At 45.3% G+C, this 23231-nt stretch overlaps 1 protein-coding gene across 1 annotated transcript; it reads left to right on the top strand.

Moving 5' to 3' along the window:
• Positions 1-20111: 20111 nt before the first annotated feature.
• On the top strand, positions 20112-20882 carry Hspb3 (heat shock protein family B (small) member 3). Its single transcript, XM_050152832.1, has one exon. The coding sequence runs from the start codon at positions 20330-20332 to the stop codon at positions 20786-20788; it is 459 nt and encodes a 152-aa protein (XP_050008789.1). The 5' UTR covers positions 20112-20329; the 3' UTR covers positions 20789-20882.
• The last annotated feature ends 2349 nt before the right edge of the window (positions 20883-23231 follow it).

Below are 23231 nucleotides of genomic sequence, written 5' to 3'. Positions count from 1 at the left end.
ACTCTGTGACTGTCTAACTAGACTCCCAAGGTTCCTGACTCTAAAAGCCACGTGAGTGAGAGTGGCTTCTAAGGGAATTTCTCAGTCTCTCCGTGGAAAGCTGATCTCCTACCTTTGACTTCCACACTGGGTCCTTCACAGGTGCCCCTGAGGCTAGGGGATTTCTGGGGAGCATGAGGCAAGACAGTAACGGTTTTTCTTGGCTCCCAAAGAGCAGCAGATTCATTGCTGACCACTGGCCTTGTGGATGGACCCAACCTTCTCTCTCATTGTCAGCCTGCTTTGGGTATCCTCGGGTTTGGACCTTAGTCTTGGCTTTCTTGTATCTATCTGATCAGGTGGAAAAGGATTTCTAGAGCAGCAACTTTGGGCCCTGTCTAGGTCTTTGCTTTGAGCCCTTGGACTAGACATGATATCCAGTGTCAGCTCTTCCTTAGGTCTACAAGGAGCCCAGGTCTGAGTCATATGGAGCTACGCTCCTCCCACTGTGCCCAGCTGGCTGACTCAGCCTTCTTCTTTCACTACCAGTTCACCAAATGGGTCAGAACAGGAAAGAGATGGCCTATTCCGATGGGTTATTCAAAGAGGACCATATACAAAGACCAAATGTAAACGAAGGGATGGTCTTAGGAAACTACAGGGCTAGAGGAAAAACCTGTCTGGCAGCAAGAGTTGTTTATTCAAGGGCTACTAGGCAAAGAGACAAGAAGATAATGCAGAGTTCTTTCAGCCTCTTTTAGGCCTCTTTGAGGGAAGTGATGGTCTTTGGCGTGTCCGGAATGGCCTTTTAGGGGGAACCCAGGGAAATTAGTTACCCTCCCACCCATCTCTTTCTTTCACTGACCTCTTGGAAGCCACACATTGGCTGGAGCCACATGGAAGCGAGAGCACCTACACTGTTGTTGATGCAGCAAAGGGAAGACATGGGCCCCACTCGGGGGTCCCTGTAGTGTGTAGAAAGACAAAACAGCGGGTTTCTATTTGGGAAGCTAATCTAAAATTTATCAGGTTGCTTGTGTGTTGGCCTCCCCCAGGTGTTTTGTACCTACCAGATCCTAACATTCCAGTTATGTAGGCAGCAGCAGTATTTCCCTTCCAATGGTATTTCTCTCAACAACCATTAAGATATAACGACGACTGCATCTACTGGACCAAATCCTGGTGATTACATCAATCAAGATAGGATGCTGTCCTTTCTGGATGGGCAGGCTCCAGAACCATGGAGCAGCTACCCCTTAGCCACTGTAAGGGGGGCTGTAATCCTGTCTGCTGGAAGCCCTGGCTTCTTTCCTAGATCTTGCTCTGATTCCTTGAAGGCAGCCAGTGGTTAACAGAGGCCAGAGCTTACTTTCTCATGCCCATCTTCACTGTCCTGGTAGCAGAATACTCAACCCTGGGGCCATTTTTTGTCCCCCTCTTCCTTAGCTTTCTGGTCCATTGGGGAGCTCAGTCAATTATGTGTATTTTCAGCGTCCTGGGCCTTATCTGTGTCAGTTCCTTCCACTGATAGTTTTAGCCTCTGGACTGAAAATAGCAAATAGCCTTCCTGTGGGCCTCCAATGCGGCCTTCCTATCTTGGTTCCCTGAATTAGTTTTAGCAGTAAGAGTCCACAGCCTGGTCTCTCGGACAGGGCGATGTTCCACAGTCACCGAAAGTGGTTTCTTCAAGTTGGGTTCAGCCTGGCCTGATTTCTCAGATCTTTTCCGTGTCTTCCTGTTCTGCCTCCTGCAGCAGGTTTGCGAAAATCTTGCTTTCCTTTTTGCTTATCCGTGCTTCTGTTCTTTCTCTGTGTCCCATTGAACTTAAGCAATTTTTATAAAAATGCTTAAGATCAATTAAGATCATAATAACAACTAAGCATCGTGTGTTAGTCAGATTGAAGTTGCCAATAAGGACATCAAAATTCCACCTCCTTGCCCTCCCCAGGCTTCGAGGGAGTTCCACTGCCTTGCTCAGGTATACTTAAGAGCTTCCTGCCCTTCAGCAATACTTTCTAAGCCTCACCACGTTTTTTCCAGTGCTCTACTGTAGTCCACTCTTGGCCAGGCAAGCTACCAGTTTCTCCTGGTCTATGCAGGTCCTGGAGCCTAGGAATTTTCCAGTCAGAAAGTCCAGTTATTGCTGACTCTTAGCACTTTAGAGGTCACCCTCAAAGGAGGCCCCTGAGATTGCACGTACAACTTCTGAAATACAGCCTCAGATTGTGATTTGTCCCTCCCCCAACCTAATTCCAAATAAAGATGTGGATGCAGGTTATTTATTTGTGAGATAATGCCAGGAAATATGGTCCTGGGACTGATAAGTGAGACAGGAAAGGGGAAAAAACAGCCAAAGATTTTGTTAATGGGAAGGTTACCACTGTGGATAACTAAAATCAAATCCTGAAAACCATTGAGGACACATCTCAGAATTGTCCCCTTGGATGGGAAGGAGGTTGAGGTATTTGTCTGTCCACTTTTGTCCTTCTCTAGTGGCAGATGGATCCTGGTGTGCAAATTCTCTAGCATTTCTTGGAGCCATACAGTCCCTCTGGAAGGAAGCAGAGAGGTTTAAAACCTAAAGCAACCATGTAAAGCTGACTTCTGAGCTGGATTTCAGTCCCAGGACCACAAACAGATATGTTTTCTAATGCTGTGTGTGGGAAAAGTAGATAACATGCTAATCTTTTGGAGTTTTGAAAATTAAATGCTTTCCACACCAAGCCCATCTCAAGAACAGAGTCTTAGCCTCATACACAACGCACAGTGATCCTCCTGCCTTCACTTCAGCACTTCAAGGGTCATTTATGACATCACAGTACTAAAGAGAAATGGTATAGGTGTGACTATTTGATGATTTTCTGATGCCACAAAAACTTTAAGTCATATTTTAAATCATAGTTTCCATTTATTCTGCTTTACTGTGTGTCCAGTGGTATGCTTGAGTCAGTCTATTTAACCCAGTCTTGAAGGGGTTAATGTTGATGCTCTGTCCTTTGTCGGGTCTGGACTTTCCTCCACTGGATAGGCTGTCAGTAGGCTAGAAAGGAAGAAAACTTACCAGGAGATATGTAGTTCATAGGTATAGAAACTGAAGTACAAAGGATTCAAGACATGGGTAGGTCACACATTAGTGCTAGAAAGTGGGTGGCAGACTCCTCCTTCTAAGGACAGTCTAGCCTGGACCTCTGGCACTGCTGTTCTTCCTGAACTTGGCAATGCTTAGATGAAAGCTGAGTTTTGAGGGCAGTTCTTTCTGGGAAATGTAGTCCAGAAACTTATTCTCAGGAACAGAGTTTTATTTTGTCTATGATTGGCACTTATTGAGATACCTTGGCTGTTGGGGTGCTCCATGTAAGTAGGGCGGGTCCCATGAGTGATCAGATGGACATCCTTAATGGATGCCTTAGAAGCCCCTCTGTGGCTTCCCCTTGTGTGTCTCTTTAAGGCAAAGAGAACAGAAAATACATAGTGGGATTGCAAGAGAGAAGGAATCATTTATTCCATCATTTCATGAGAGATGATTTAAAACATTCTACTGTGGCATCTTTAGTGGACAGAGAAGAAAAGTGATAAGGATAAACCGAAAAACATTTGGACCCACCAGCTCCTGTGAAACAAGCCATTTTACCACCTAGTAGTTAAAAACAATTAGTATTTATTACCTCGGTATCTGGGGTGGCTTTTCTGGGTGGTTCTCTTGTAAGTTCGTATAAGGGGGCATTTAAGATGCTGCCAGGGCTGTGGGCCTCTGAAGCCCAGAACACCTCTTTCCAAGGTCATTTATTTACATGCTTCTAGTTGTGGGAATTTCTCCCCAGGATGATAGGTTTCTCTCCATATTGCCCATCTTCTTCTATGAGGGATTAAGAGAGGGAGAGCTAGGAAGAGTTCTCAATACATCTTACGTTGCCTTGGAAACATGACACCTACATTTCTATGGTATCCTATGGGCTTTAGAGGTAGCCTTGTCCAGTAGGAAAGAGAAGAACACAGGGCATGGGTGCCAGGAGATGAAATAATTGTGCTTCCACTGTGTTCTGTAGTCCTCAGAGAGTTACCGCTTTAACCATAACAATGTTTGCACCTTCCCCACTTGGTAGGGAAGAAGAATAGAGACACTTTTGAATTCTGCATTAAAAAGGAATCTGCTCATATGAGTTGCTAATGGCTGAGCAAGTATACGCTGTTAATGGGTTGTTTGTTTTGAGTTAGCTTGCTAGCCCAGGTGCTACCCTGGAGGAGCTCAGGGTTGATGCCAGAAGACACAAACACTCTCAGCATCTCAAGATGTGCCTGAGTCCAGACATCAGTGAATGGGAAAGATAACCGAGGCAAGATATCGCCATTCTCAGAATGTGGCTAACCTTTTCCAGCTAACCAGAGCGACCAAACAGATCTCCACTGATGCCTTTGTCCCCTCCCATGAGCCTCCTGCAGAAAGGAGATGGAAGTTTCTCTAGGGTGTTAACCAAATTCTTTCTTAAATTCTAACTTGAAGACTCAGTTTTTACCTTTGCTCATTGGTGTCTGTGGTGATGTCTCACTGGTGGTCTCCAACTGTGCTCGTGTTTCCAGACTCTGGGCATCTTATGCAAAGACCTGAAGAACCGAACTCAATGTGGTAAAGTAACACCAGACTGAATACACGAGCAAAACAAAGGTTCAGAATAATTACACTTCAAACAGCAGTGGGCTCTCGGTGAGATTTACTCAGGAGCCTCGGGTTACTTTATGGGTTTAGGAAGAGGCAGGAGCGTCTGGTTGCTAGTGGAGTGTGGGTGGCTTTCTGTTTTGGGGATAAGTCTGAGTTATGTTATGCCTTCGCTCACTGTCCGTGCCCTTCCCCATGTATCTGATTTTAATCCTATCCATGGCTTCTCACGCATAAACGTAAGATGTAAATAAGGTAATTTCCCCTAAAACTTCACTTACAGGACACAGTTTGCTTTACCGAGAACATGTCTCAAACCAGTCCAGACTAGATTGGCCCACTGCCACAAATTCCAGTTTTATCATAATGATCATAAAAGAGAAATTGCTAAGGCTTCTCGGGAGCTGTTGGGAGAGAGCAGCCAATTGCTTTGTTTAGAGAGGAGTGTGTGCAGCCGGATGGGGATGGGGCTCCAAGTTGCTGGCTAAGCTGTGTGTGTATGGCTCAAGCTAAGCAGAGTCACGGGTTTGTAAGCTACACCTAGAGTTGCCTGCCTCAGTGTTTGGAAACATGATCTCTGGTGTCCTGGTTATGCCAAAGTCCTGAAGTTTTATCCCATCGCAGTACCAGCTGCTCAGCATCTTGCTGTCTGCATCAAGCCAAGGTAGATGAGAGTCCTCATGCACCATTCCTGAAGCATAGCTCCTTCATACAGTTCCGCCCCATCTCAAGAACAGCTTCTTAGCCTCATACACAACGCACAGTGATAGGAAAACTTGAGGATGTCTATTTAAAGGCCCTGTTGTTTAAAATAACATTCAGTGCATTAAGAACATTTTTAGTTTCCTTGCTCTTGAAGGAGTCAGCATTGCTAAGTTTTCTGCTGCTACACGGCAAGCATCCTCTTTTGGTGTGGGAGGCCCTTCTGTCTGTGTGTTGCTTTTCTTGGTTAATGAATAAAAAAAACTGCCTTAGCCTGTTGATAGGACAGAATGTAGGTAGGCAGGAGATGGAACTAAAGCTGGGAGAGAGAAGGGCGGAGTCAGACAGACACCATGGAGCCACCAGAGTCAGACATGCCGAATCTTTGCCGGTAAGCCATTGCCTCGTAGCGATATACAGATTAATAGAAATGGGTTAAATTAATATAAGAGTTAGCCAATAAGAAGTTAGAGCTAATGGGCCAAGCAGTGTTTTAATGAATATGGTTTCTGCGTGATTATTTTAGTTCTGGGCAGCCGGGATGGACAAGCGGTCTCCTCCTTACACTCTTTCCCTGGGTTCTTAAGTAGAGAGTTTCAGAGTCTTCTCTATGATCCTCACCAGAAGTGTTCCTAAAGGTTCTCAGCCTCCTGCTAGCCTACTGGGTGTTCAAAGTCTACTAGTTCATGCTTTCAGGGGTGTGCATCTCGAAATCGTCTCACCTTCTAGATTTTTTTCCTTCTTCCAATGTCACTTCCACATTTCAGGGACCCAGTGTCTGTGCTCATTATCTTTTTTATGTAATAAATCATTCCCAAACTTAACTGCTTAAAACATTGTCTTTGGTTGCCTAGTGTCTCTATTCGCTGTGGCAGACTATTACAAGGATGCGAATACTAACAGCCACTGACCCTTGGGGGCCATCTTGGTAGCTAGGACCATGTGAGTCAGAGCAAACGGAGACGAAATTCTAACAGAGTCCCGAGAGCTGGATGATGGTGGCTGAACTGTGAACTCCAGTTGTAAGGCTGTAGAGACTTCACATGAAGTGATCAGTGGGGAACTCAGATTCTAAGCAACACCTCATGACTGTGCAGCCCGCATAATCTTTTCAGGGCGTGTTTGGACGGAACATGCTCCTTATAGACTCTTAAGATCAACAATTTTCTATTGCTGCAAAGAGACACTATGACCACAGCAACTGTTATAAAGAAAAAACATTTGATCGGAGCTTGTTAGGATGGAAGCCACACGCCAGTCCCTGGCATCCATATATACAAAGATGTTCTGGAATGTTTGGGTGGAAGTTCTATCCCAAGTCCCCTTCCCTGGGAGTTGTCTCAGCCCAGACTCCACCCCTGAGAAAGCCCACCAAACGATGACCCCTCTCCAGAGATGCTCAAGATCACTTCCACAGGGTATTTAAACTGCCCACCCCCCAGAGAACAAACAAGTGGTTATCCCGTCTTCCTTTCCTGTCTCCTCTCTATGGGGCTGGAAAGCCATCATGGAGTGTTTGTATAAATTAAACCTGGGCTTTTTCTAATTCTGTTTGATTTAGTCTGATTTGGATTATTGTGTCAGTGGAGAGGCTTATGGGGTGCAGAAACTTTTCCGGGATGACTTACCGTTTCAGAGGTTTGGTTCATTATCAGCAGGTGGGGAAGCATCATAACATACAGGGAAATGTGGTCTTGGAGAAGGAGCTGAAAGTTCTACTCTCGGATCTGCAGACAGCAGGAAGAGAGAGTCACTGGGCCTGGCTTGGGCTTTTGAAACCTCAAGACCCACCCCCAATGACACACTTCCTCCAACAAGGCCACGCCTTCTAATCCTTTCCAATAGTGCCACACCCTAAGCATTAGCACATATGAACCCATGGGTGCCCTTCTTCAAACCACCACAGATGTGTAGCCTTCCTAATTATGGCTTCAGGTACTTTTCCTGTTGATGTTGATGCTGGATTCTGTCACCCTCCCCTAGTTTCTGAGACAGCTTTTACTCTGTAGCTTAGGTTGTTCTAGTACTTACTATGTAGCCCCCAGTGACCTCAACCCATATTAGTCTTGCTGTGTTAGTCTCCCAGTGCTGGGATTAGAGGCATGTGCTGTCAAGTCTGACTGTAGTTGTCTTGATAGACTGTGGCTATTACAGGTACTATGATATTCCTTTCTGTTTCCAACTGAGCCTCATTTTCAAAGAATTTCTGTTCTTTTTAAAAATTTTTATTTTTGTAGGTGTGTGTGTGTGTGTGTGACTATCAGTATTTGTATGCATGTACCCACAGAAGCCAAAAAAGAGTATTGAGCTAGAGTTAGAAGAGGCTGAGAACCACCTAATATGGGTGCTGGAAATGGAACTATGCTTTTTTATTTTTAATAAGTAGCTTATTCTAGAGTCAAATTTGAGTGACTGTGGTCTGTGCACACAGATTTTGGTTGCCCAGGTTCCATGTTCAACGTGAAAGCAGTTTCATGGAGCATCAAAGTTTTGCAGAACCAAGTCCTAAGCCAAGGTGAAAAGACATTGCTGGCCACACCAGAGAGGCACATACAGCAAGATGGGAGATGTTTTTCTTAGGTGTCAGGGCATTATCTGGTGATTCTTAGATTTGGGGTTGGTGGACTCTAGTGGTCCAGCAAAAGTTCTTAATGGTTGAGCTGTGACTCCAGATCTGTCTGTTCTTTTAAACCCATTTTTTAAAAAATGATCTGTTTTCTCTTTGCTCCAGTGCTAAGTGTGTGAAAATTTCTCTTATAGCTAGCTCATAACCTTTTTTGGCTAAAAATATACAGCTCAAGTCAAAAATTTCATCCTGAGTGTCAATTTCTAACCTCTTCATCATTTCTTTGTCTCTTGTAGTAATCTAAGCTTATTTGTTTGTTTATTGTTTGCTTGCTTATGTGTGTATGTATGTGTGTATGTATGTATGCGTGTATGTATGTGTGTGTGTATGTATGTATGTATGTATGTATGTATGTATGTATTTCGCTTTGCAGAGCATTCCACGCTGCCCTGGGGTTAACAATCCATCTATCTCAGCACCTCAAATTCCTGGGCTCATGCAACCATATCTAGCTTGATCTGAGCTTTTTTAAAGATAGGAATCTTTCAGATTTGTGTTACAATGTTTCTTCCTGATAGAGAACTTCAGATAGGTGTTTAACAACTCCATTCTAGCTCTTCTGTTTCTATCACACACAGAGCCAGAGAAGCACATTTCTTAAAGCATCTTATATTTAATATCTCCAGAGCTACACTACTACGTATTTTGGTTTCCTTTCTTTTTAATGTTATCAGCAGAAATTGCCTTTCTTTTCCACGGTATAAGGAGATTATCTCAATTAGTGTGGACTCTCTTCCCTCAGGTCCCTTCCTCCTCTTGTCTTGGGGGATTTTTCTTGGTGTTTTTCCAGCTCTTTTAGTCCTAGTGGTATAGATGCTGTTGTGCTGGGGTTGCATATTGGTGGTGCTATATACAGAGAACAACTTGGATGATGCCTGCGTAGTCCCAATTCACCCCACACTTGTTGAAGAGGCTGTCAAATATAGGTTACATATCCTTGTGACAAAAAAAAAGTAAAAGAAAAGGAAATTTGCTAATGACATTCTGTGGAGGACATGGATAAAGAAGCAACTGTCTCTGTGAGCATGTGTCTGTGACTCTGACTCTCTCTCTCTCTCTCTCTCTCTCTCTCTCACACACACACACACACACACACACACACACACACACACACTTCCCTCTCTCTGCAGATTTTACACCTCTTCTTTTCAGTTCTCATACGTGGCCACAGACAGTCACTGAGTTAGCCAGGATCTCTGTGATGCAGATATTGAGATGGAGTTAGGACCACGGAGAAGTGATAGGTAATGCCCAGGGTAGAAAAGAGAAAGAAAACTAGATTGGAGAAAGAATACACCATATTATAATGCAAATTAGAAGCCTCAAGAAAAATGGGCAGGATGATGGATCAGCAGGTTAACCACGTCAGAACACGATACATGCATAGCAAAATTCAAGATCAAATATGGCATGTTAGAGATATTTAGTCTGCGCTGTAGAGAAAGCCTGAGGCTCTAGTATTTCTGTGATGCTTAGCTATTGTGGAGTATACCTGGCTTCAGCTCCAAGTGGAACAGATTCTGAAGACAATGACAGCAGGATGGAGGTTAGGTTGACTCTTGATCCTCCTAAATCCACTCTCTTCCTGAAAGGAACACTAAGCATAGCGTGCTGTGGACATCAAGGCTACCAGGAATACCTAGGTCCCCTTGAGGTAAAGAATTTGCCTGTGGAGGAGTCTATGCATACCTGACTCCAAGCGACTGAGGATGAGTTCCGACCCCGTAGAGTAAAGTCGTGTTTTACAGAGTGGCTCCTGGGAGACCTGATATGCTTTGGATGAGGGACTGACCCCTTGTTCAGAAACCTGTTGCCCTTATGATGATGCATACAATTTGAGGGTTGGAAGTCACCAAGTAGAATAATATAGACACCATTTTACCTACTCTGGTACCTAGAGCTATGATGAAATGAGAGAAAGAGAAAAGAGAGAGGAGGGAGGGAGGAGACAGATAGGTAGGTAAGTGGATGGAGAGAGAGAGAGAGAGAGAGAGAGAGAGAGAGAGAGAGAGAGAGAGAGAGAGAGAGAGAGAGAGAGATTGCATGGGTGCCCTCAGTGGTGTCCAATCCCCTGGAGCTGTAGTTACAGGCAGTTTCAAGTTGCCTGACCAAAATTAACCATAGAGGTTTTGGAGGACAGAGGACAGATAGGAGCCAGGAAGTAGTAAGGTGGATCTGAGGGGGGGATCTCAAGCTTTTGGATTGAGGGACAAGAGATAGGAAGTCACTGGGGGGGCTTCTCTGCTTATTTGGATCCTGACCCCAATATCTAACTCCCAGTTTTTTATTGATAAAAGATAATTAGATAAATGCTTCAATTCAATAAATGATGTTGACCTCTGATCTCTAAATGCACCTGTGTGCCTGCATATACATACACATTGTTTTTTAAATACACTGTGAATAATATTTCATATTTTCAGCTTCTTCCCTCTCAAACAGAAGGGATCATATGGATGTGTAGGATGTGTGTCAGGAGGGGAGTCTTGGAGAGCTATTTTAGAATTCTATTAGTCACAAATGGACTCAATCCAAGTGCTGTGAAACTTACACAGAGAAACACTCACATGCAAACTTATTTTCTCTGACAGTCAGCCATGTTCAGAATTGCCAAATTACCAAGAAAGGCTCTGGTCTGACTTGCATGGGCTATGTCATCTAGATTCTATCAGCTGAGGCCTATGGGCATGATTCTATGCTGTGTGGGATGGCCCCTGCTGTGTTTAAGAAGTAGCTGTGGTCAGGCTGAGGGAGATCAGGTGGGCAGGGAAGAAGCCAGAGATCCTGGCCGCAGGCTGATTCCCACTGAGCAAGGCATACATTCTTCATAGGAAAGGCAGCAGAGGAGTAAGCTGTGGTCAGCAAAGAACAATACATGTGGTCAGGTGACCTTTTAACGTCACCCTCAAATCTTCCACGAAATAAACTCATCACACAACTAGGTTATATTCGTAAACATTACACTAAAAAAAATCAAAACAACACCAAGCAAATAAGTGGGAGGCTAGTGAGATGGCCCTGTGGGTAGGAGAGCTTGCCACACAAGCCTGATGACCTCAGTTCCACTGATGGAAGCCACGGCAGAAGGAGAGAGGTGTCCTCTGACCTCTACAACCACATGGTAGCATGAGTACCACTCCTCCCCACCATGAGAGCATACCACACACACACACACACACACACACACACACACACAGCAAAATTAAGGTTTTATTTTTATTTTTTTTAAAGATTTATTTATTTATACAACATTCTGCTTCGATGTATGCCCGCTCGTAAGAACAGGGCGCCAGATCTCAGTACAGATGGTTGTGAGCCACCATGTGGTTGCTGGGAATTGAACTCAGGACCTCTGGAAAGAGCAGCCAGTGCTTTTAACCTCTGAGCCATCTCTCCAGCCCCCAAAATTAAGGTTTTAGGAAATATGAGTGGTGTGCAGGGGGCAGTGAGGAATGCTGGCTAATATGTATTGTTTTCTTGAGGAAGAGGAGGAAATGTTGTAAAGTTGTGAATTCGTTTTCCAGTGATGTCTGTGGAGATGGCCTAGGAACCATGGGACTCCTGATCTATAGGTACAAATCTCTTCATACCCCATCCAAAAGATGCTGGGTTTACTAGAGGAAGTAGATGATTCCAGGTTTGGGATGTTGAAGATCTCAGGCCACCTAGCGAATCTTGCTGTGTCTAAAAGCAAGAGTTGAGGCAGAGCAGGGACAAGTGAAAGGTGTTGACACTCTCAGCCCCTTCGTAACAGAAACAAAACTATGTGTCACAGCAGGGCTTGCTTGCATGGGTTCCTGTACCAGAGGCTGAAACACAGAAGAGGTCTGCCGTCCGGGCACCTGAGAGGTCCTGTGGCCGCTGCTGGAGGCGGGGTGTGTGTGTGGGGGGGTGAGGGGTGTAGAAGCGTTGCTTGTGCCCTCCAGGCACTGGAAATGACTCAGCAGCTTCTTGTGCCCCCCTTTAAGGGGCACCGACTGTGTCTCACACTTTTTTGCTGTTGTTTTGTTTTTGTAATCTTGACCTCCTCGCTCCAGAGCTCCTGAGATTTCATAACCACAGACAGACACACTGCTCATTCATTCGCAGGCAGGGCAGGCAGGTTTAGTATCTTGTATTCAAAATGCTTGGGGCTAAAAATGATTTGCATCCCAGAATTGGAATATTTGCGTGCATATAATGAGATATCAATGGGGCTCAAGTGCAGTCTTGAGATTGGTTTCATTTTATTTATACCGTTGACCCATAGCCATGGAATTTTCCAGTTCCATGTCTCAGCCAATTTCCCATCAACTAAAGGCTGGTAGCATGTATTTTCACCTATCCTCAGAGAAAAGAGTTTCAGATTTCTGTAGTATTTCATTTTTCAGACTTTCAGGATAGACACGATCTACCACAAATCATAATGATCCCTAAGATTCATTTTCACCCGTCGAGAGCAATTGTTGCCTCCAGTGCCACCCTCGCTGAGAAAGAGGACACCATAAATTCCCACCTACTTGGGATAGGAAGTGTGGACAACACGGTCATTCTTGAGCTGCTCAGCCCGGGTACTCAGGTATCTGCTTATCCTTAGACCACAAAGGGAGCCACGGTGATTCCATTTCACTCTTGGGATGCAAAGCCAGAGTCCTCTGTGACAGATACTTCATTCCTTCCTCATAGGAACGGACCCAAACTGTGCCTCCAGCATGTAAGGCCCTGCTCAGACCCGCTCCCTGGGGAACCCGCCTGGCTAATTATTTAGACATCTCTGTTATTCCTTGGAAACTACAGCTCCCAGACTTCTCCTGGATTACCGTCACCTGTGTGCGCGCTGGCCGCGCCCAGGTGAGGGTCATTCCTCCCAGATAACCTTGCGCCCCCCCGTTAAAAGCGAGGGTCCACGAGGTTTCGCCCCCTCTTGGCCCCCTACCCTTGTGTGTCTCGCACGTCCCATCCCTTATTGTGTTCCCCTCTCCCCATTAAAGTGCACCCACGTGGGAGCCGCGTGTCCTGTCTCTTCCTTTTGCATCTCGTCCATCCTGTGTTTGTCCACACACCCACGCCGCCGCCGTTTTTAAAGGAATAATAATCTCTAAAGTGCGACTTTCTGTCTCAGTTAGGGTTTTTATTGCTCTGAAAAGACACTATGGCAACTTTTATAAAGAAAATAATTAATTGGGGTGGCTCGCTTGCAGTTTCAGAGGTTTGGTCCGTTACCGTCGTGATGGGGAGCACGGGCACGTGCAGGCAGATGTGATGCTGGACCGAGAGTGCTACAGCTTGCAGGTAACAGGAAGTGGACTGACAGGCACACAAGGGGTGGGGGTGGGGGGAGGAGACGCTTGAGCTAAAGAGACCTCAATGCCTGCCCCCATGGTGACACACTTCCTCCAACAAGACCCCATCTCCTGACAGTACCACTCCCCTTGGAAACCATTTTCTTTCAAAACCACATTCTGCGTCCTGGTCCCCAAAGACTTATAACCATATCATAATACAAAAAACAGTGCAATCAGACCTACTTCCAAAATCCCCATAGTCTATAACAACTCAAATTTGTTTCAAAGTCCAAAATCTCTCCTGAGTTGCATGGCAAAATCAAAAAACAGATCACATACAGCCGGGCGATGGTGGCGCATGCCTTTAATCCCAGCACTCGGGAGGCGGAGCTCTGTGAGTTCGAGGTCAGCCTGGTCTACAAGAGCTAGTTCCAGGACAGGAACCAAAAAGCTACGGAGAAACCCTGTCTCAAAAATCCAAACAAACAAACAAAAACAGATCACACACATACCTCCAATATATAATGACACAAGATGTACATTGCCATTCCAAAATGCAGGGAAAGGAGCAAGCAAAGAAAGACTGAAAACCAGCTGGACAACTCTAAATTCAACATCTCCATGTCTGATGTCAAGATGCGCTCCACATCTCCAGCTCATTCAGCTTTCTGACTGCAGCACACGTCTTTCTCTTGGGCTGGTTCCTGTTAGTAGTTCTCCTCAGCAGGCATCCCATGACTCTGGCATTGCCAATATCTTAGATTCTCCAAGGCAATTTAGGCTCAACTTCACAGTTTCACACAATGGCCTCTCTACCAGGCCTCTATTCAGGGTCACCCCTGACACGTGCCTGGCCTCAGCGACTTCATTCCATAATGCCTTTCTTCTATCCTTACGGCCAAACCCAGAGTCACGTGGCCAGAGCTGCCAAGTTCTGCTGCTTACTGGGGCTGGAACATGGTTCGCTTGTTCACTTACATCGTCACCAGCTTTCTGTCTTTCCCTGCCTAAGCTTGGCTGTCCTAAAACTTGCTCTGTAGACCAGGCTGGCCTCAGACTCATGATGTTGCTTATCACTAGAGCAGGAAAACGTACAGATTCTCCTGAAAGTGTGTGCCTTTGCACCATCGTCAAGTCAGACCATCACGTGTCAGGGACCACCTGTGTTTGCTTTTTCTAGGCTAACAGAAGTCAGACTAGCTTTGGAAATGAAGTTGTATCCAAATGATTTATGTTGTTTTCCAAGATGCACTGGCAAGCCCCTAACAGCTTGGGAATTGAGTCTTAACAATTTTTCTGTTCATAGGGAGTTCCCAGTTCTAAGGCAGTTCTTTTCCATGAGTCTGTATCGTCTCTCCTGAGTCCTCTAGTGGAGAAAGAGCCAGGCAGACGCAAAGACGCCTAGTTTGCCTTGACCTTCTCATGACATGCTGTAAGGTATTTGATGACTATCTCAAATGAAACGTTAAAAAAAAAAAAAGGACCTAGCCACTTGGGATTCCAGTTCTAAATCACCTAGGCAAGCAAGTTGGTTAATAAATAAACAATAAATAAATAACTTATTTGGCATCATAGCTTCAGAGGGCTCAAGTCCATGACCACTTGGATCCCTGTTTCTGAGTTCATTATGATGTAGAATTTTCCTGTAGCAGGAATGTGGGGAGCAGGGAGGAGGAACTGTTGTTCATCTCTTGGTGGGCAGGGAACAGAAGGACAGCAAAGGGCCAAGGAGAAGATATCCCATGGACCTGTCCCTGTTGGCCTACCTCTTCCAGCACTGCCTCATCTTCTAAAGTTCTCAGAAACTCTCAAAATTGCACCATGAGCCTGTAACCAACGCACACAGCGCACAACACCCGTCTGCGCCCTATGTGCCACCATACAGTTCGCGAGCTTCGGGCAAGGGGCTGGAGGTTGAAATACACAAACACACACAGACAAACACACACAGAAACAGAGACACGGACCTCTAGTCACTGGTAAGAAGCCCTTTATTCAATAACGCCACAGAGGCTTATATACCCAACAGTCAGGTGGGCCAACAGGTGAAAACCTTATCCTCTGATCCTCAAGGCAAGGCAACACGTGCTCATGAAGCAGAGCTGGTAAACAACTTTGACACAGCTTTCAGTAACTCAGATCAGAAGGAAAGTAAAGGTCACTATCAGGGAAGAGCAGCTGGAGGCCAGGACTCCAGATGGTCCCAACACCAGCATCTGAACCCTGCTGGGCCACGCCTAAATCTTAATAGGAAGCAAACAAGGAAGGCCTTCCTGGTGGGGAAAAGAAAGATGATGGGAAATCTCCCCTCCAGCATCCTGAGGACAGATTTCCTCCTTCCTGTTAAGTAGCTTCTTGTCAGGATCTGTCCCCAGAATCCTGAGATTAAAATGTGGTTTGGAGGCAGCTCTTAGCAAGTCTGGTGCCAGAGATCAGTGCTGGAAAGGGTCACCAGATGTGGAAAGGAGTGTCTGGGTAACAGGCCCATGAAGAAGAAACTTACTGGGCTACAGGAATCAATGATACAGAGATGATGTTTCTTCTTCTTCTTCTTCTTCTTCTTCTTCTTCTTCTTCTTCTTCTTCTTCTTCTTCTTCTTCTTCTTCTTCTTCTTCTCCTTCTCCTTCTCCTTCTCCTTCTCCTTCTCCTTCTCCTTCTCCTCCTCCTCCTCCTCCCCCTCCCCCTCCTCCTCCTCCCCCTCCCTCCTCCTCCCCCTCCCCCTCCTCCTCCTCCTCCTTCTTCTTCTACCTCAAGAGAGTCTTATAAGCCCACCCCATTCCTTTGCAGTATTACATTTGCCAACTGATATCCCAGGCTGCTGGTTTCTCTGTCCCAGGCTGATGGTTTCTCTGTCCCCTCTGGTCACCGACTCTTCTCTCTACCTCACTCTCTCAGCTCCACACTGTCTTTAACCTCACTGTCCTTGTCTGACCTCTGAGCTGAATTGTGGAATTCAGCTGTGTTGTGGAAGACGGAACTCATAAAGCCCCGGGAACTACTGTGAGCAAGCTGTAATGAGTTTTTCTTTGGAATTTCCCTCAGGCTTGAAAAAGTAGGTTTGAGCTCCTCGAGAGCAGTGGCCCGGACACTCAAGAATCATGTTAACAACACCGAAGGGCTTCTGAGCAAATGGAAGGAATTTAGAAAATGATTTGATTCTGGCTGATAAAGACAGCACCGCCATGATAAGGAAGTGTTAGTACCTTCCTTCCTCCGGCCTGGCCTGGCCTAGCCCAGCTCGAGAAATTATGGTTTGTAAAGTTATCCTGTAACATCTAGCATTTTCCGAGGCCTCAATTAATGTTTAAAGAAACACGGCAGTGGAACCACCGAGTTGAAATGGGTCTTATGAAACAATCTTTTCTCCAAAGGACCGTGATCTTTTTCACTAATATACCCTGAATACCAAGTGTCTAGCTCTCCTTGCACATTTTCCATGCATAGGGTTCATTTTATTTTACTTTGACATTTTACAAGCAAAAAAGAAGGCAAGCGTCAGAGGGACTGTGACTTGACATTGGCTCAAATGGGTAAAGGGTACATTTATGGGGACCACACATATATTAAGCTTAGTAGTTTTCAATCACAAAGCAAAAGTTCAAAATCCATCCTTGAAATTTTTCCATTCCATCTTTTCTCCTCCTACTATGTGTCATAAAAAGGTAGTACATGCAAACATTTATTTAGAAAATGTTGTCAATCAGAAGGCAAAAGGAAAAATTCTTTGTTTGGAATTCCAGGTTTTTTTTTTTTTTTTTCTCAAGAATCGTCTTCTGTTCATGAAATTCCAATCTCGGCCACCAGAGGGCAGTCAAAACATTAAAAATGAGCCCCTTTGTGCTCAGCGTTAGACCACGTTAGATCACGCTAAATCTGGATTTGATTTCATAGTTCAGTTCCCATCCTGAAAATATCTGTTTCTTTCAAGTCTGAAATTAACATGTCATGCCAATTTTAAAAAAATACATAACCGCTCAGAGGAGCGTATGACAGAAGCTATTTTTTCATATAGTGATGTTGAAATGGACCAGAGACATATGCTTCGTACTGATCTATCGGCAGAGTGTAGAGGTGCCATGTTGAATATTCAGTGGCATAATCAAAAGCACTCTTCTGTGTCCAGAAATTCAGCATCTACTCAGTTACATACCATCTGGGTTTCTCACTAAACTGTCCAGAAAATTAGCCCCGTCGCCACCAGAATCATAAATAAGAGCTCTTTGCTCAGATCTAGAGTACATGAGACCCCTTCTTAACTCCCATAAGGCTTAGTTGACACTGGATTTCACTGTGGAATGGACCCTTACTGAAGGGAAAGTTGAGGGTGGCAGGCTGAAACTATTGGGTTTCAGCTATAAGGAAATATCTGAAATAGAGTATTGCCCCTGTAGGGATCAGACACCATCTTTGAGGGCCTAACAGGACCTCTTGCTATTCCATCCTTTCAAACAGAGCAATACTCTGTTGTCTTAAAGATGCCTTCTTAAAACTAAACAAAGCAGATGTTAGCCCCTGGTTGATTCTCTCTCTCTCTCCTCACCTGAGTTATCTGAGGCCACACCCTGAAGGCAATGAGTCTTTCTGGACAAATTATGGTTTAATTTATATCTGCCTTACCACTGACCCCTGCTCCTGAGCCCGGTTCCTCTCGGATCCTCTTACCTCTAAACCACAGCTTCCTTCTCTTCACCGCTACGCTGCTTCCTCTACCAGATCAAAGTCATACACAGCTACAGACAGAAGACCAAAGCAAACACTACGTTATATGGAGGAGAAATTTACGCCAAGACCATAAATTTTTTATCTCTACTTTGCCTGAAACTGTAGACATTTAAGTGGGTAGGTTTTTAAATGTTATTCATTTATATTTTATGTCTGAGTGCTCTGTATGTCTACCTGAAGGCCAGAAGAGGGTATCAGATCCCATTATAGACGGTTGTGAGCTACCATGTCGGTGCTGGGAATTGAACCAGGGTCCTCTGGAAGAGCAGCCAGTGCTCTTAACCGCTGAGCCATCTCTCCAGCCCTGGTTTTCTTTTTCTTTCTTTTTTTTTTTTATATATAATCATTTGTTAATCTGTGATCATGAAATCAATTAAGGGGGTTACACGTGCTACCCTCAGATGATCTAAATGATCTGGACCAGACGCACATATGTTCTCAGTGGGTCATGGTAGCAAGCATGTTTCTTATAGATGTGACCGGAAAAGTAACCAAGGCACAGATTTAACTCCTTTATTCTAGGCTAGAATTTGGAAAAAATAAATACTTCAACTGACCTTTTGATTATCAAAATGTGAAGATTTTTTTTTTTCCTTTAGAACAGAATTTTGGTTGATTCCTTAAACAACTAACCAAGCCTCAGGCTTCCTGCTCTGACCCTGCCAGCCGCTCTACCCTAAACTCAGTTTTTCTCATTTTAAAGTCTGTGTATGGTTGTGTAGATGCCCTTGTCTTCTGTAAACATGAAGCTCTCTGTCGACTTAAGTACCCCCAATATGCCATTGCATGGCTCTTTCTAGAAAACTTCCTCAGACTCCAAGCCTAACTGCTATTGGCATCCCCCGTGGAAGCCTTGGTAGGCAATTAGCAAGGAAGACTACCCAGTGTTTCTCGTCTTTTCATTACTGGGCCATTGTCCATCTCTAGGGATATCTTTGGTGATTTTCCACCCTATCCATCTCCTTCCATCTCCTCCATGAAAACATAACGCCACAGACTCAGATATGGCTCTTTGTGTCCTGTGGCAAACCATTGTATAATTATACAGTATCTGAGATCTTACATTCTCTCTCTCTCTCTCTCTCTCTCTCTCTCTCTCTCTCTCTCTCTCTCCCTTTTCTCCCCTCTTTCTCTTTCCATAAAAGCCATGGTTTTTCCTACCTGGAAGTAATTTGGCTTCTGCTGAGAATTCAGGAAAGTTTGGGAAGAAAGACCTTACTCGTACTCTTAAGACAGTTAAGAATAAACAAATCAGCTGGTTTCCCTTCGTTCCTGCTGACAGGTTTACATCAAATGTTAGAGAGCTTAAGGAAAATAACAATGACATAGACAATAAATTTCGGCTGCCTTTGACCTAGCCAAGGGTGGAGCCGTTGCTAGCCAACTGCAGGGGTATAAATCAGGAGCCTCGAATGCAGCCTGCAAGCCAGAGTTGGGCTGTGAGGTAGCATGGATGGACTTCAGTGGTAGAGCACTTGACCAGCACCAAGACTCTTTTTTTACTTAACATACCTGGAGATCTTCCATAGCGGTTCCCCCCTTTTTCAATGGAAGGTGCTTTAGCTGAGGCAGGACATGTGTTTATTTTTCCCATTTACTAGCAGGACATTGGCTAGATTAATCTTTGGTTTTGTGAACTTTGATAAGAAAGAGTTGAAAGCATTGACATTCTTCTCTCTGATCTCACTATTTCGAGCACTAAGATTTCCATCGATCCTGTGCTCCTCTGTCCTCTGAGAAGCTCCACACCCTCCCTGTCAACCCCGGCTCGTTTTTGCTGAGTCAAATGCACAGCAGAGTGATGTGGCTCAGAAGTCCCTTAAGCACAAAAGACTAAAAGGAAAGATATATGTCAAGGAAGTGGAGTTTATTGGCTGTTTGAAATTGATTGATTGATTGATTGTGTGTGTGGCTTTATTTCTCATAAACCGCATATAGAATCTTCTCTCTCTGCTTGGAATTTGCAGGTAAGGTGGGAGAGGCCCAACTAGCTTGTGCGGAGAGGAGAGCACACTTCATGGCTCACAGGGACATGAACCTAGAGATCTTCAAACTCTGCCTTCCTTTATCTCTTGGGGCGAGCAAGGCCGACAGGACTGCCAAGGCTAACTGAGCATTTAAGAGCCATCCTTGCCTGGCTGGCTTGTGCAGGCTGCGAGCTAAATCCAACTCAGAGAGGCGGCTATAAATAGCCATTCATTGTCAGCGTGTGTGAGAAAAGACAAGAGTGAGTGCGTGTTGGTCTGATTCAGGCCCCATTAAACGGCTGTGTGGACAGGACTGTAAACGAAGCGGCGGGGATTGGAACAAGAGTCCGCAGGCACAGCCAGGGGCTTGACACTCACCGAAGGGAAGCTGTTCAGCGCTGGACTCGCCTCTGCTATGGCAAAAATCATCTTGAGGCACCTCATAGAGACCCCAGTGCGCTATCAGGAGGAGTTTGAAGCTCGAGGCTTGGAAGACTGCAGGCTGGATCATGCGCTCTATGCGCTGCCGGGGCCAACCATCGAGGACCTGAGGAAAAGCAGGGGCACGCCCCAGGCTCTTGCGGAGGATTCAGCCTCCACCGAGATGCCACCCGGACAAGGCAAATCCCGCTTCCAGATCTTGCTGGATGTGGTCCAGTTCCTGCCCGAGGACATCATCATCCAGACCTTCGAAGGCTGGCTGCTGATTAAAGCGCAGCACGGAACCAGAATGGACGAGCACGGTTTTATATCCCGGAGTTTCACCCGACAGTACAAACTGCCAGATGGCGTCCAAACCAAAGATTTGTCTGCTATTCTCTGTCACGATGGGATCTTGGTGGTGGAAGTAAAGGATCCACTCGGGACCAAGTAAAATTGGTTCTTGTTCACACTGCAGGATGAAATGAAAGCGGCATGCGCGGATGTTTAACTTTTGAGATGGTTTTGCTGTAACTTTTATGAGGATTAAAAACGTATCCACAGTTCTTGGTATGTGGAGGTTGTCTTTCTTATCGGTGGTCAGAAAGGAAGGCTTTCGAATGTGTCTGAAAAATGATGCTACTTTTATAAGAAAATCACCCGAGAACTAGCAGACTCGAGTTTGGTCCTAGAAAGGACCCGGCATTGTTCCTTGGTGAGTTTAACGTTCCAGAGAGGCAACTTGTCTGATCCATGGCAAAGCAGCCATGTTAGGTAAAGAGATTCTGTTCTTACTCATTTCATGGAAGGTCATAGAGTCAGACGGCTAGAATGCAGTGCTCGGAGCTGGGTCTGAACCTAGTTAGGAGTCACTACCGTTCTTGCTCCTCCCCCAAGCATCAGAGGGACTTTTCAGTTAGCTTGGTTTTTAAAAAGTTTCAATCCAGACCTCACTCCGTCCTTAAAAACTAAATTGACGCAGGACTTTTGATCATAAGCAGCGTTTATTACTTGTGTGTTTGAATTGTTGACTCACAGTGTATATTGTCTCGTAAGTTAGGTGTAGGAGACTAAAACATTGAATTGCTGAATTTAGTAAGTCTCAGTCCTTGCTGTGACAAAGCAGAGATAGCAAGCATCACGCATCTGCTGTCTGGTGTAAAGTTTTAAATAGCCCTGCAGCCAGCGGGGACACCCGAGCTCAGGCAGCCATCTGAGTTCACACAGCGCATGCTCGTTAGGACTAGACTAGCGCCTCTGTTCTCCCACGCGGCTGCTTTGGCTCAAACCTGAGCTGGTGGTGGTTAAGAATTCCAGCTTTGGGAGGCTCGCCTCGACAGCTGCGCACAGGCATCTTGAGTATTTGCTATCTCATCCCGTACATTTGAAATACTCCTGTGGAGAAAGCGGCTGTTTTTCTATCACTGGGCACCGGCTGTGAGCTGACGCGGAGCCCTGGGACAGTGCTAAGAATAGCAGGAGAACGACAACCCCTATCACGGTGGACAGCTCTGTCACTGCGCACGTCCATAATGCCTCCCTTGGAGTCAAGTTAAAACAGGGAAGACAGGAAGTGAATCAATCAGGGAGTGAGTCAGTCGAAAATCAGAAATCAAACTCTGAGAAGGCCATGGCTACTTTTTACTAACACTGAAGGGATTTGAAAGTTCATGTTCCCTTATCACTTTTGACAAAATAAGAGTTATCCTTGCATGAAATCTGACACCCTGACTGCCTTTGTCCCCACTGTCATCAACTCAAACCCACTACCTGCGCTTCTTAACCCCATCGGCTTCATTCTCTGATGACGGCCACACGGTTCTGACTTCCAGTGGGTTTCACCCAGTGAGTGAAGAAGAGACCTGGTCAGTCGTTCTCATCAACTTAGACCATGAAACCCAGTATATGGACAAGTTCAACAGAACAGAATCACCATACACTGGCTGCCCCTCACCCAGTGACACCCACCGTGGAACAGAGGGGATGTAGCTAGCGCACAGGAGGAACAAGCTCGGGGCTTGCTTTTCTGCTTACTTCCACAGGGCAGCAGACGGAGACTTCGCCATGCACACACACACACACACACACACACACACACACACACACACACACACAAGGCTCCCCAGGGCTATTCCCAGCCTTATGGGGCTCTGGGGTTATAACACCCGTCTCAGCAGCTGAGGGTGTGGCTTTCTCACCTTCTTTTCCTGGGCACTACTCCATCCCTTGCTAATTCCCCTGTCTCTGCTACTCTTTCATAGAAGGTGCACTCATTAAAGTTTCTTGAGAAATAGAAATCTGTATCTGGTCGGAGTCTGGTGTGCTTGGCATTTTATATGATAAGAAGGAAAAGGAGGGGGAGGAAGAGGAGGAGCAGGAGTAGAAGGTTATATTTGCAGCCAGGAAGCTTCTTGAGGATGTACTTTTAGAAAAAAAGTAGAAATTCAAACAGAATTCCACAGATACCTTTTGAAATACAACCCTGCTTAACACAGTGCTTTCCCAAACATACTTATCATTAGACCAAAATAAATAAATAAATAAATAAATAAATAAATAAAACAAAAAAAAAAGTGAAGTCTACTATCTTGCCTCCCAAGGATGTTTTCAGCAAACAGTTACAAAATGCTTCTTGGCCTGACCCTTCCTGGGAAGATTTTGGACATGAGGAAGGAAAGTAGCCTTGGTCAGGGACTTTGACTCTGCTTTCATCCTGTCTGTTGGGCTGAAGGATCTGGTACAGTCACAGTTTCTTGTTCCAAAAACAGATTCCTGTAGATGCACAGCCTCTACTGTTAAAAATATTCTCTGGTGAGGATAGGGGTGGGAAGCGAGGACGGGGTGGGAAGCGAGGATGGGGTGGATAGCGAGGATGGGGTGGGAAGCAAGGACAGGGG

Source organism: Alexandromys fortis, unplaced genomic scaffold (genome assembly GCF_014885135.2).
Source record: "Alexandromys fortis isolate MF-2015 unplaced genomic scaffold, M_Fortis_MF-2015_v1.1 scaffold_73, whole genome shotgun sequence".
NCBI lineage: Eukaryota > Metazoa > Chordata > Mammalia > Rodentia > Cricetidae > Alexandromys > Alexandromys fortis.
This window is presented reverse-complemented; position numbering and strand designations above follow the sequence as displayed.

Coding starts and splice junctions, on each gene's coding strand:
- Hspb3 (XM_050152832.1), top strand. CDS start 20,330: ATGGCAAAAATCATCTTGAGGCACCTCATAGAGACCCCAGTGCGCTAT.